The 15,141-nt window shown below is 31.1% G+C and overlaps 1 protein-coding gene across 3 annotated transcripts; it reads right to left on the bottom strand.

Annotated features, from left to right (window-relative positions):
- Positions 1-4,889: 4,889 nt before the first annotated feature.
- LOC107953314 (solanesyl-diphosphate synthase 1, mitochondrial) lies at positions 4,890-12,186 on the bottom strand. Of its 3 annotated transcripts, none has more exons than XM_016888573.2 (13): positions 11,825-12,186; positions 11,641-11,714; positions 11,467-11,536; positions 9,763-9,843; positions 9,573-9,644; positions 9,046-9,177; positions 8,850-8,936; positions 8,565-8,636; positions 8,339-8,424; positions 7,210-7,342; positions 6,539-6,628; positions 5,805-5,903; positions 4,890-5,341 (listed from the first exon to the last, which is right to left on the bottom strand). In XM_016888573.2, the coding sequence occupies exons 1-13, from the start codon at positions 11,909-11,911 to the stop codon at positions 5,162-5,164; spliced, it is 1,263 nt and encodes a 420-aa protein (XP_016744062.1). In that variant the 5' UTR covers positions 11,912-12,186; the 3' UTR covers positions 4,890-5,161. The 3 variants fall into 3 exon arrangements, with proteins under 3 accessions (XP_016744062.1, XP_016744063.1, XP_016744064.1); XM_016888574.2 differs by having other exon boundaries at positions 11,641-11,711; positions 11,825-12,138; XM_016888575.2 differs by lacking the exon at positions 11,825-12,186 and adding an exon at positions 10,254-10,373 and having other exon boundaries at positions 11,641-11,683.
- Positions 12,187-15,141: the final 2,955 nt, after the last annotated feature.

Genomic DNA, 15,141 nt, shown 5'->3' with positions numbered 1-15,141 from the left:
ACCCCCTTAATTAAAGCATTATTTTTAGTTTTTTGATATATTTGTATCCCTGATTTCAAGGTAATTTTTGGCATCTTTCCAACATTTTTAGGCAACAAGAACTAAATTGGCATGGTTAGATATTTTAACCCTTTTTTAACGATGTATTATAGGTCTAAATCGGAGTTTTGTAATTTCGAATGTGATTAAAATAGTAAACCAGGGTCAAGCTGAGATTTTTAAATAAGTCCAAACCACATAATTTATCAAAAATAATATTTAAGTTTCATTTTCTACTATGCTGAGATTTTTGTTTTAGTCTTTATAAGTCTTTCCCATCAATTTGTTCTCAGTAAGAATATACATTAAGAGAGTTGGTATCATTTTTGAACTGAAAATTATCTTTGTAATTAAGCAAATATTCGAAAAAAATTTAACATATTGTGCATTTAGACGATGCATGTGTCTTACATTAAACATTGAAAACATTTGTAAGTCTATTGCAACAATAATTCCAACACCTATTAGATTAAGTCACTGTGTGATAAATCTTAACTAACTAGTAGGAATATGAATTCTCATCCAATTAAAATGTGAATCCAAACACATTAGATATCACATACATAGGCGAATTCGTTGCCAGCCCCCCCTAAAATGAAAAATTACCATTTAAACCTTTTAAAATTTTAAATTAGTAAAGGTAAAATTATACTTTCGCTTCCCTTAAAATTATAAAAATTCGATTTAATTCTTAAAAAATTATAAATATATAAACTATAAAAAATTAAAATTTCGTTTGCCCTCCTAAAAATTTGTTATGGCTTTACCCCTGATCACATATTAATAATCGTTTCACATTTGACTATTATTCTAACTTAAGTAGAGTTTCGTAGGAAATTACTTGACTAAAATAATCTTAGGTGTATAACTATCAACTCAACACTCATCATAAATATGTACTCTATATGAATCATCTTGGGACAATCTAATGAGTAAAATATAGGACTAGTCATCTTCCCTGGTGAAGTCCACTTGATAATACTTATTATGGGGTGTGACATGGGTAAAATCTGCTCAAAGTATTATCACATAGTCACACAAAGACCATTGATAGAGGTCATAGGTCTTTATTTAGAAATTTTCTTTCACTCAATGTTTTAAGAACATGTAAGGTTTTTATTCTAGTTTCAATCATGAATGGTTAAGTATGCAAGGACAAGTACAAGTGACATTCTCTTTCCAAAACCATATGGTATGCTTATATTATATACGCATGAACATGCAAATTTGATCTCATATCATTCTCATATAGCATGCTATAAAATTGTAAAATTAAATTAACTTTGATCAGTTAAAAGTTTTCATGATTCTATTCTAAAGAAAAAAATAAAATAATAAAAATTATAATATTTTTCCCAAAGCATTTTTTGGGATCTTTTGGGGGAAAATCAAGTATCTGGTGGGTTTTTTTAAAAAATATCAAAAAAAATCTTAAATTAACATGTTCTCCCAAAAAAATAGTCCCAAAACTTGACAACTAAATTTAACTAAAATGGGATCCACTGTTGGGTCATCGCTGTTGGCCACCGCCAATCGGCTCATTGCCAACCACCACCGTTGGTTCCTGTCGAGTTTGTGTTGTCTCATTCAATTTTGATTTCGGTTTTGTTCACGTTGTCAGTCACCTCACTTCTTCGATTTCCGCCAGAAAATTTATGTTACAAAAATTCCTAGTTCGTTTTTGGCTCACATGAATTTTTCTAATTTTTACAAGAAATAAAAATTAAAATAAACATGCGTGGAGATGATAGTCCACGATTTAATTACAAACCCAAAATTTACGAAAACCAATATTACATCCAATCTAGTTTCTAGGAATCACCATCTTCGATAAAATCATTTTATAACATAATATAAATAATCCAAACATTCATCCTCATACATAATAATCCAAAACATGTATACAATTTAAGAATGTCACTTCTCATCTTCATTTAATCAAACAATGAGAGAAAGAGAAAAAAATTGAGATCGTTTTATACTATAAACATGGTACAACCCAACTCTGATATCAATTGTTAAAAAAATCTATTTAGAAAATAGTGTTTTTAGGCATAGTGGAAGTTTAATTTTTTCTTTAAAACTGAGTTTTATGATATTTATAACAATAAATCATTGTTCTTTGTATGAGGCAGTTAAGTCAATCTCAACTTTCCGCCAAACAATTTTTTTCGCTATTCTCAAATCACGAATTGCTTTAAGAGTGAAATCACACAACACGAACCAATCGTATAGAATGAAACTTTATTAACTTTTAGTGGGAAAGTTGATTCTTTCTATAACCAGAAACTATGCGTTTTTCACATAAAATAGAATTTATTTTGTAAAATAAATTTTCACTTTTTTCTAACAGAATAACGATGCTAACGATTTGTGTAAATGGTTTAACTCATAGTTCTTATTTATAGAAAAATAATATAAGAGTTCTGTTCGAATAAAGTCTAATTAAATAATAATATTTTAATAGAAAACACAACTTCTACCCTTAAGTAGAAGTGTTAGGGGCGACAACACCTTTAGAAAAATATTAGGATTTGTCGCCCCTTGTATGTAACAAGGCTTGATTGGGTCTTCCATATATTAGATCTAGTTATATGTGTTATCAGGATTTATTCAACTATTATACTGTTTTCTATTTTCGAAAATATTATTTATTTGATCAATTTATTTATTTAATTAAATTAATTAAATTGTTTTCTCAACCCAATTCTAAATTGTTAAAATCATGACAATTTTACTATACTAAAATCTATAAGAAAATATATTTAATTATCTTATTCAATAAATCTATGATGACTAATTAATTTAATTTTTGGTTCGAACTTCAATTATTTAACTAAAATTAATTAAATAATAATTTAAGAAATTAAATTAATTTCTAAGTCATCTTTTATACTTAACGAGAAAACACATTCATTGGAGATAGTGATGCATGCAATCTATTTCTCTTACTTCATTTTCATTCATTCCATATTATATTGGTTCTACATGCAATTTGTTTCTGGTTATCTTGAGCTAATGGAATAACCAATTGGATATATATAATTAGTGATCAGATAATTTGTAATTAAGCTTCGGCTCTGTACCTATTAATTATAATATTATTTAGCTATGAAGTCATTCCACCAAAGTATCATGATTAAACTCTCCCTTATTATATGTCATTATGAAAACTACTCATTAAGTGTTTGTCTAATTACTTTGTCATAATTGTGTTACCTTCATAGGATATCTTTTAACTTCTTTGGGATAAATCTGTTCTCCCAGTACGGTCTTATTTATCTCATAGTAAACATTACATATTCCTTCATGAAAAGTCAATTACTAACAAATATTAATTAAATCATTTATCCCTAAGACAAATGCCCCGTGATCACATTACTTTTTATCTATCATGTAATGTCGATAGGAGGATATCATTTGCCCTTTATTAGACTATGAATTTCACTATTATGGAATGATGGTACATCATGCAGAAGTCGTATGCCTAATATATCAATTTTTAGTTTCTTATCTATTTGAACTCAAACTTTCATTTACATCAAAGTATACGAGCCACACATAAATAGTTCATCATCCACTTAAGTCTAAGATATGCCACACTATGAATGTCATAAATTTATTAACAGATTTAGAATCTATTTACTTGAGTCCTATATGATGTACTGCTAGTCTAGTCAGTCACATATATATCTCTATCTTTTAGGAGACATTTGTTCCAATACATAAGATAAGATATCTCCCCGATTGGATTTGATAGACGACATATTAATCTTTCAATCGATTTACTCAATTTCGATTAGATTGAGGATGTTCAGATTATCTACTAATATAATTTGTCTTCTCACATTATGATCCAACCACGTAATGTCACATAATATTAATTTAAACAGTGAGCCAATATTTACTTTCTTTTTGCTTTCTGTGCAAAAACTATAAAATACAACATACAAAAAATATTAATGATTCTAATGAATTTTTATTACACCAATTTGTTTGAAAAATTAGATGCATGTAGACGAAACCATTGTAGTAATAATACTAGATCCCAATAGTTAAAACTTTATGAAATCTTTTATTAAATTCTACAAACTATATCTAGAAATGAATAAGCTGCAATTCTTCTTTCCTTTTGTGAATTTTATTTTATGATTTTGCGTTGCTTGAATTGTTACAGTTCCTTATCAATCTCTTTAAGAAATAGATATTGGTATTTTAATATTCTTCAAAGCCCTAAGATCCTTTGGTCTTTGAAATCCATGAAACCCAAAAGAATTTAGTTCGTGAATTAAAAGAAAAGCAGCATAACTTCTTTTGGCTTTCGCAAGTAAATCCTTTCATACAAATTAAAACCATTTTGAAAAGCAAATAAAAAAAGAAAATTCGGCACACCATTTTTCTTTTTGAAACTAAAAATGAAAAATGCGACCAAACATGTAAGTTCATTACCTTAAAACATTGTTTCATTTTTTAACTATAAAATGCCTTTAAAACTTTTTTTAATTTTTTTTATGAAATATGCATAAATTGTCATTAAAATTTAGTACTTCAATCAACTTTTCCTTAAAAAAAATACACATTTAACTAAAATTTTCCATAAAGACATGTAATTTAACTAAAATTGTAAATTGAGAACTAAAGTGACCCTAATCACAACTCATGACAAACTTATGTGGTTATTAAGTTGATTGGTATGAAGTTCAAAATTCAGTCATTGTATTTGTAAGCCCATGACCCTTCCCCTTCACTTGTACAAAAAAAACAAACAAGGAATCAAGGACTAAATTAATCATTATGTCAAAAAAATATTGCTAAATCTTAGCATATTAAAAAAAATAACCATGAATTGATAAGGTTTAATTTTACTATTACTTTTTGCAAATTAAAAGAAAATGCAATACACAAGTTGAGAAATAAGTAATAGAATACAAGGGTAAGAATAAGAATTTTCCTTTTCCTTAAGAAAAAAAATACTCCCCTACTAAACTTCTTTCAGTAGGGCAAAAACTAAAATAATTTTGTAGAAAATTGTGATCGGCTACGAGAAAATAACTACAAAAGGGACTTTGGGGTTTTATTGATATAAACCTATATTAGTAAAACTAACTTGATAGTCTTTGTTTCACTTATTTCTGGTGATAACTCTTTGGGTGAGATCAATAAGGGCCTGCCTCGACTTTATTACATCTTCATCATCACTTTGGCGTAGTGAATCAATGGCTGCAGCAGCTAGATTTGCATGTTTCATGGCTAGTTCCTTGGTCCTTTCTATTCCCCTACTCTTCCCAAGATACTCGAGTGCCTGTATTCGATACAAGACTTGGTAATTTTGGACATGATACCAACATAACATAAAATAGAAATTAAAACATATTAAAAAACACTATTTTATACGGAGATATCAAACATTATTGTATCATGACAGAATAGCAGGGACCGGAGGTTCCTTCATATTTAATACATATGTAAAGCAAGAGTAAATTAGTACAAAAAGAGAAAATGTCTAAAATCAAATATTGTTGCAAGCATAATCACTTTAAAACCTATGAGTTCAACCATCTTGAACAGAATATCAGTGTATCAAAGACCAACTCTTTTCCAGAATGCTTCAGAATCCCACAAGTTAAAAGTGAAAAGTTAAAACAACAAGAAATTTTAACCAAATTTCAGGTCTCCAAAGCCTTCATTGACATTTAACAACGACATTGTAACAGATAGTAATAGAAATTGCACATAAAACTAAGATCAATAAATATAAAACTTACTATGTCAACATTTGCGGGGTTGTCAAATCCCTTGTCAACGACTGCTCGCAGTTGAGGATATTCTTCCATAGCAAACAAGATTGGAGCTGTTATGATTCCCTGTAGCACATATTTTGACAAGACAAGTGTACATCATTTTATCTGCCATCGACAAACATTCATTTAACACAGTATTTCTTTTGAGATACAGTCTAGTAAATATTCTTGAAGAACCCTTATTTTTTCAGCTCTCTATGATTAACGTTGCCACGGAAAACTATTTCACAAGGTCAAGTGCCAAGGCTAAGATTAACGAGTTCAAAGAGGCTCAACTGATGAATAAATTTCCCTAAACACAAGTATTGCATGATGCAAACTATCATGACTTATATAATATGCCCCCATAGACCATTAGACAGCCTCTTAGATTCCTGAATGAGTTCAGAGAGCATAAATGGGACCCATAGCCATATGGCAAGAAACATATGGACAGTTAGAAAGTTTTGAAACTAAGAATTTCAGACGAAGATGTTAAGTGGGATGGTAGTGCCACAGGCATAATAAAGTGGAAAAATATGGCTTAAAAATTGCCTTGAAGCGCGGTTGGAAGGTTTGTCCAGATTTTCAGTGGGTTTTCTTTCCATCAATTCTAACAAGTAAATCACTTACATTCATGATTCATGGTCACCGTTTCTCATTTAACAAAAAAGAAGATGCGAGCACAGGGAGATAAGACATTAAGGTAGATGAATTACATGTCGGATATCAGATAAAGAACCCTTTCCAAGGGATGCTGATGTGCCTGTGAAATCAAGAACATCATCTATCAATTGAAATGCTAATCCCTGCAGAAAAAAAAAGAAAAGAAGCAAATGATGAGACTAAAGACGCATAATAAATAGAAATAGGACAATGTTAATACTGCCAGATGGCGTGGCATAAAATGGTATGAATTGATGTCAAGTTCTAATACTCAATTGTAGAATGCTTGAAAGTTCCTGTCAGTTGATAAATTACTGAATATCAACATGGCAAATTATGGTTTTAAAAGCATGCAACCACCTTTATACCTCAGGCACCATTTTATAAGATTGAACTAGACCATAAACTTAAAACACCAATCACATTGTCATAGTGAAAGAGTACTGTTACTGTATCTCCAGAAATATTTTGCATAATTTTCCATTGACTACTGCATGAACCAAGAACAATGGAGGTATCAAAGATTCTTTTAGTAATCTTCACTTTCTAATATATCAAGCAACCATATCATGCATAAATGTTAATTGGTGTTACTACAGTCCACAGAGTTCTCCATGATACATCTGTTGTAACATGCAACATAATCTCAAAAAGGTTCCCATTAGAAACTCTTGAGGAATTTTTTTCCTTTCTGACCAAGAAATTATTTGTGTGATTTACAAACCAGATTTTTTCCGTACTCAAAGGCTAACATTGCGATTTCTGCTGTGTGCCCAGCAAGAAGGGCAACTGACTTGCAGCTGTTTGACATTAAGGATGCAGTCTTGTTGTATGTCTTCTGCATGTAATATTCCATGCTGCATTTAAAAAAAAGGTTACATGGTTACTTAAAAGTGCAATCCCAAGACTATTAATGAGTACAGCAATTATTCACCTTATTAGCCTGCCCTTGTCATGGATATGCAATCAGATGGAGACAAAGTTTAAAAAGAAAAAAAAATCACCATACATGCAATGAATCACCAAGCGTGTAAACAGGCAAGTTACTTGCAAAATACTTAATTATTTGATTGTCAAGCGTTATTAGCTAGCTAACTGTGCCATATTCAAGCATTGAATCAACTGAGAGCCAGCTTAGTCGAGCTTATAATATTTAGATTATATTTGTCCTCTATACACGAAAATTGATATGCATACACAAAACACTTAAATATACTTACCTATGCATGTAGTCTCCTATTTACAATATTACAGTAACCGGAAAAGGAAACTGCATTTTTTTTTATCCCTTGAGACAGCACTAAATTGCAACAGCAGTAGCCATTTCCTATCTAAATTTGTTCCCTTTGTCAACCCCTTCTTCAAAAATAAGAAAACTATTGGACAGATTTTTATTTTCTTTTGAGCAGTTGATTGAGCAGGTTGTTTGGTAAAGGCACAAATAGCAATTATCTAGCTAGTCTTTTCTTTATACTATGTGCTCTGATTTCTTTCACAGCAAGGGTGTTCTTTTAGATATGTAGATAACTTGGATTTACAGGCCTAACATGCATACTGCTTACCCTTCGAATATTTGTTCTTACCAGAAAACATAAAGCATTAAAAATGATCAAAGGATGAAGATAACATCAAGCCTCATTACTTCCAGAAGTAGAACGATCAAATTTTACATGTATTCAACAGTATTAAATATTAAGCAGAAGGAGAAGCAACATAAAAACAATCATTATAAATACAGGGTAGAAAATGTCCTATAGGAATAAACTTTTGTCATAGGACTTTTGATGTCTATTCTCATAAAGCAAAACTGCAAGTTAGTAGTGAATAAATGGGTAAACAGCAAAGTGGTATACCTAAAACGTTTATTAGAAGCAGTTGTTAGTTGCATGGTTTCACCAGTAACAAGATTCTCAACAACTGTTGCAATTAAGGTGACAACCTACATACAGTCAAAACCACAGGTAATGAATATAAATCACTCAGATAGATATTTAGAAAGCAAAGGACAGGTGTTAGTCAATCTATCATCTCCTAACTCACCCACAAACATCCACGATATCAAAAAGGGGTTAAAAATACCTCTGTATTTTTTAAAGAAGCAAGGGTCAGACAAGCTCGAGAAAGCAGGAAATCTCCTGCTAAAACAGCCAACTGCATTACAAACAGAAACTTTTAGAAAATAAAAATTGGTTTCAATCCTCTATTAACTTTTCTTCAGCCAGGTTGAATATCCATAAACAGCTCGATTAGCATAAAGTAAGAACTACTTTTGCTAGGAGAAGCTTAATATAAAAGGAGTCCTAAAACAACAATGAGAACTTGTTGCAGAACCTTCTTTCAAGGGAACAAGAAAAATATTGGCACCTTGTTGCCCATTACAGCATTTAGTGAACCAACACCACGTCTTGTGTCTGCATCATCCAAGACATCGTCATGAAGGAGGCTTGCCACCTGATCCAAGGGCATGGCCAAGTTAATCTAGAAGAAACTATGAAGAAGTTACTTGACATCCAAGTAACTGCAGAGGTAAAATTGAAAGCAAAGGGGACATAAACATTACATGGATCATCTCTGTGATCTCAGCTATACGCTGCTGTCTTGTACGCAAATCAATTGTTAAGGTATCTCCAAATCCAGGAGGAGATAGTTCAGGTATATGCACATCCAAAGCTGTCGCCATTAAAAGTAAAACCTGCATGGAACAACTAAAATAGCCATTTGGAAACTAACCCTAATCTGAAATATAAGATGAATGGTTTTAGAACCACGAGCAGTGCTTTCCAAGTAAAAACACACCTATAAAATAAGCCTAAGAACTTAAAACAGAAAAACAGAAATAACCAAGTGGAAGGGTTTTCTTTTTTCTTTTTCTTTTTTTTGCTACAGTTGCACATCTAAATTGGGCTATGTTATTCATCTTGTGTGCATAAGACAAGTCCCAAAAAGCAAGGGTGTGATCAAAGGACTGGTTTTCATGGGAAGGACCTTAGGTTACTATTATCTTATTCATGACACCCAAAAACTATCTACAATCGAAGAAGAAAAGACAAACTTTTGGAATTAGCCTTGAGCAACTACTGTTATTACCGTGGGACGAAACCTCTTTCCTTCAGCCCCAATTTTGAAGAAGTACTCCGCAGCTGAAGCAAGATTAGGAACCTGTAGGAAATGGATACAGCAATTATCACAAGAGAGAAAGATCTTAACCTTTTTACACCAGAAAAAATAAAAACTAGTAAAACTCAGTTAAAAGACCTGAGAAAGGACAGTTACATACTTCAGCAGCTACCATTGACCGCAGTCTGGTGGCAATAAGTGATAGCTCATTGGCAACAAGGGAAAATGGGTCAACTTGTTCCTGAAAAACGTCCCACTATCTCAATAGAGTGGTAAATGAAAAATAGATAGAAAGGGGAATTAACAAAGTAGTTTTTCCAGGACATTTTTAAAAAGTGTAACAGCTTATGTGCAACAACAATTAAAAATAAGAGACAGATCAAAGGAGTATGCGATGACATAAAACATTTTTCTTCAACTGTTTGTTTCTGAATCAAAGTATGAATGACCTAGGACATACATTCTAGAATGTTTCATAACTTAAGATCTTATATGTGTTTTATTTTCTTTGAATAGTAAACACTCTATGTGTTGATGCATTTCTTCAGCCTAAACAGCATTGGATGCTGATGGGAGTATTAAATTTGAAAATTAACAAAACCATCTAGGATAGAAGAAGCAGTAATCACAATTACAACCATGATCGAACACCTGGTCAGACTTCCATATTTGCTATTGTGCAATCTCCCAAAGACAAGAAATTCACGTTAACAAATGAGAGGACCTTGAGGCCACCACAGGCAATTTTCCTCTATCTGCCATAACCCAAGTCTGTAACATAGGAGCCATATAAGCCCGAAGTTTTAACTATTGTAAGAAACATCAATTTCTCATCTTAGGAAAACCCTACCTCTCATTTTAAAATCAACTATAGCCCCTTTTTGTTTATTCTTCCAAAATAAGAAAAAAGAAAGTGTTCAACCTGGGACATTTTGTGACACTTCCAGACTTAATCCAAATTTCAAGAGACACCGACAACATAAATTTCTCAAGGGTTAATGCACTATTTGAGGCCTGAACTTGGCATTGTTCGCATATTGTGGCTTGAATACTTTTTTTCCAAGTTAGTCCCTAAACTTGGCAATTGTTCCTACATTGGGGCCTAAACTTTTTTTCGGTCCAACTTTTTATAAGAAATATCATGGACTAACTTGGACCCAAAAAAAGTTCAGGGACTAACTTGGAAAAAAATGTTTAAGCCCCAATGTGAGAGCAATTACCAGGTTAAGGGACTAACTTGGAAAAAAACAAGTTCAAGCCCCAATGTGAGAGCAATTACCAAGTTAAGGGACTAACTTGGAAAAAACAAGTTCAAGCCCCAATGAGGGAATAATTGCCAAGTTAAGTGCATTGACCCATTTCTTAAAGCTGTTTTACTATGATACAGAAATAGCAAAATAACCATCAGACAATCTGACATAATAACCATTGGTGAAATTGAAATACTATATAACAGTAACCCCCCCCCCCCTTCATAACCAGAAAAAGAATGAACAAGGTGGAAAAGCTGATAACGGTACACTATCTAGATATAGAACAGACCCACCTATGGTTTCCATTTACAATTAAGGTAATTCATGCAATTCCCCTGTTTATTACACAGATAATGCCAGATTATAGATAGTTTAATTGTAAACTTTAGTTGGAAATTGAAACCAGAAGTTATTCGCCCCTCACTCTGTCTCTTCTCTTTTCTCTATTTTCACTGTCTTTATATAATCACTGCTTTCATATGATACATCAGAAAGACCACTGGACGCCCGAAGAATCTTATTGAAATATCATATGGAAAAACATAACAACTTCGAATGACATTAATAATTACTAGCAGCAGTAACTTCCATTGATCTTTCAATATTCTTACCTGTGGTTCCATGACCGCCACGCTGGAATCCGTATCATTACCGATAACATCATTTAGAGCAGCTTTTGAGCTGAGTAAACAAACAGCATCCACTAGTTAAAACAAATCAATTTAAACCCTATTCAAAGAAATTAAAAAGCCAAAAGAAAAAGAAAAAGATGGAACCCATTGGACCTGAAAGGTCTGCAAAAACCTGCCCACTTAATCCCTGCTGCTGGTGTCTTACTATTGCTTCTAGTCATCAGTTGCTTATATAAGCAATTGAAAAGAAAAAAAAAACATCAATTTAGGAAATACGAACCAATCAAATGAACCACGAAAGAAAACAAAATAAAAGAGAAAGTCATTGAAAACTTACGCATCTAAAGGCGGAGAGAGGTTCTGCAGCTGCGGCGGCGGAAGCCGTGCGGTATCTTAACAAATGAAGAAGAGCAGCCCTCGCCATATCAGTGAAAGGGTCGGCGTTAGTCTAGGGTTTTTGTGAGTGGAAGCAATTAAACAAAGATCTGCAAAGTGTATTTCCAAAGGTTTCGGGTCGGCGGCTTTAACTTCCTTTGATTCAAACGGTAATTTGTTCTGTTTGACTCTATTTTCAGGGAAATATACCTTTTTGGTACTTAGCTTAATGTTGATTTTTGATTCCTATGTTTGGTTTCCATCACATAAAATGGTTCTTGAAATGTATGGTTTTGATTACAAAAAATAGTTCATGAGATAAATGTGATTGACTTTTAACAATATACTTGCCATTAAATATTTTGGGAATTTAAATGTTTCGTAAATTGACTTGTACTACATTTTCAATCTATCAAATATTTGACAGAATATTAACTATTTACTCATAATTATTTTTATATTGTTCGATGAATATTTGGTTAGTTAGTAGTATAGTTTTCGTTAGAGATATTTATGGGTTGAGTTGATATTAAGTATAATATTAGTTTACTTTATGTTTGTCTAAGCTTAATTCAACCTTAAATATGAATTTAAAATTTTGTTTAACTCCGTTCAGATTTGTAAAAGATTTATTTAAGCTTATTTTAAGCTGTCTATATTATTTTAATTTAATATTTAATAATTTTATATATTTTTATTTATTAATTTTTTATATGATCATCTTAACATTATTTTAATTCTTACATTAGAGTAATATTATCTATTTAGTATAGATTTATTTCTTTACGTGTTATAAATTACATAATATAAACTATTATAAACTCAAAAATACGTTGGGCAAGGGTCGAGCCTTAAATGTTCAAGCTCAAGTTCAACTAAAATTTTAAACGAGCTTAGTTTTTCTGCCCAAGCCCATTTTTCGATCTAATATTTATGCCTAGACTCTACCAAATTTTGGACAGGCCTGAGTAGGTAGCTTCAAACCCATGAACAGGTCTAATTTTCATTAAATAAAATGGTTCCCGAGACAAATGAGATTAAAATTTTCATGTTGTTTAATGAACATTTGGTTTGTGGAATAAATGGTATAGTTTCCATTAAAAAAATGATTTCCGAGACAAATGATACTAGAATTTTTCTTGTTGTTCAATAAATATTTGACCGGTGATGATGGTAAAAAAATTTTAAAATTTATCACAAAAAAATTAAAAATCTAAAATATTGTGGATGAAAATTATATATTTTATTTTTATAAAAAAATTTCATGGTCCAATGAATATTTTCATGCTTTTGATTTTTTTTTATAAGATTATAAAAATTTTGATTCCTAAGACCATTTTTTATAAAGTTTTTTTTTATAAAAATTATAATTTTTTTAAAACATTATAAAAAATATTTTCTTAACTTTTTAGATTTTTATGAAACGTTACAAAAATATTTTTATTTTTTTCTACTTTTATAAAAAAATCATCTTCAAGTGTTAAATATTAAAATTTTCACGTCTCAAATATTTATTGAGCATCATGAAAAAGTTAACATCATTTGTTCAATATACCATGTTTTTTTTTGTAATAAAAGTCAAACATAGGTACCAATATGAAGTAGTTCGACAAAATAAATTTTTATATGACAATTAAATCGCATCGTACAATTTCAAACATTTTTTTTCTTCTACTAGTAAAAAAAATCACACTATTCCATCGAGGCTATAAACAATGACAACCATATGGGTACATGAGGTAGTTCAACAAGTTTAAAAAACCCCACTACACTTAGATATTATTTAAGTTTGATCATGCTCTTCATCCGGCATCAACTAATTTATGTTTTCTTAAAATTTTTAAAATTTTTCTTATTGACACGTTTATGAAAATTTTATGAATTTTTTATAAAAAAATTGTTGGAAACTTTGATTGCCTTGTTCAAACAATAGTTAAAACAAGTTGTTTTGAGTAATTAAAGTTTTTGGTGGTGAAATATTTGACTTTTAATGCCTTTTGTTTTAATATTAGTTAATAGCAAATGATAAAGGAATTTCATGGTAAATTAGAATATAATCATTATCCATTCGATTAGTCTTGAAGAGGAATGAGAGCAGTTTGAACTTTTGTGGATACACATATTTATCCTTATCTTTAAGAGTGTTTGAAGCTGAGGAGCTTATTTATGAAGACTTTTATATCATAAATACTCAAGATATTTTAAAGGAGAGTTTAAAGCTTATTAAAACACTACTGGATGATCAATTGAAGAGGCCTATAAATAGGCAGCAAGTTGGTGACCTTAACGTGCAAAGATTTGGAGTTCCTTAGTTGTCAACTTTGTTGTGTCTTTCTTGTGGTTATATTTAACTCTCTTTTAGGCATTCTTTGAAGAGTTTACTTTGGTTGTAAGTAAGGTATTTTGGAGAGTGGTTTGTAACTATTTGGGTTCGACTTTGTCATTGAAAATATTTGTGTGTGTAAAGGTTAGTTTGAGCTTTAACCAATAGTTGTTCCGAACAAATTGTTAAATAAAATCATTCCCTAGTCGAGGCTCCGTAGAGTAGGATTAGTGAATCCGAACTGCGTTAACAAATATTACATGTTATTTCTCTCATTACTTTGCATCTTATTCTACTTGCTAAAATTTTGTTTTGTCCCATTCTTTGTTAGAACAAAATTGTTTTGCAGCCAACCAAGTGATCAGTTTGAATAATATTTGAAACGAAGTGCAAATCAAAGGCTTGTTCAATTGGTATCAAAGCAAGCTTTAAACGCACTTTAAAGAGATCCTAAGCTATGGTTTCGATAATTAAGTCTAGGAGGAAAGGTAATTCTATCTTACATCCACCTTTGGTGATTAAGGCATCAAACTTAGACTACAACAATGATGTTCCTTTCAACAACCAAGAGGAAGCGTTCAACTAAATGTTGAAGAATGTGGAAATGTTGTGCCAATTAAAGGAGTCCTTGAGGGAAGAAGTTACTATTCTCAAAGGAGAAAAAGAAAGGGTTGAATCTATAATCAAAGAAAAAGATGATATTATCGTCAATCTTAAGAAAGCTAACACAATGCTTGATGAAACTATCAAAGAAAATGATGAGTTGATTGCTAAAACATATACTACTTTGAAAGAAAATGAGTAAGAGTTAAAATGATACCAAAGCCATTCTGAAAAGATATGAGAGGCAAAATGAAGATATCTTAGTTGTTGGGAGATCCGAACCTAGTTGTAACAAACTTGGTAAGAAACATATATCTTCTACGAATTTTATTAGATCTAATAAGATGGTTGCT

This window comes from Gossypium hirsutum, chromosome A07 (genome assembly GCF_007990345.1).
Source record: "Gossypium hirsutum isolate 1008001.06 chromosome A07, Gossypium_hirsutum_v2.1, whole genome shotgun sequence".
NCBI classification, from domain to species: Eukaryota; Viridiplantae; Streptophyta; class Magnoliopsida; order Malvales; family Malvaceae; genus Gossypium; species Gossypium hirsutum.
Note: the sequence above shows the minus strand (reverse complement) of the source record. Positions and strands in the feature narration are given on the sequence as shown.

What these genes read in the sequence shown, in the direction of transcription:
- LOC107953314 (XM_016888573.2), bottom strand. Translation starts at nt 11,911, where the DNA reads ATGGCGAGGGCTGCTCTTCTTCATTTGTTAAGATACCGCACGGCTTCC. An exon ending in TGGCGGTCATGGAACCACAG is followed by an intron (nt 9,844 to 11,466) that starts GTAAGAATATTG and finishes GACGTTTTTCAG; the next exon opens with GAACAAGTTGACCCATTTTC. An exon ending in GAAAGAGGTTTCGTCCCACG is followed by an intron (nt 9,178 to 9,572) that starts GTAATAACAGTA and finishes TGTTCCATGCAG; the next exon opens with GTTTTACTTTTAATGGCGAC.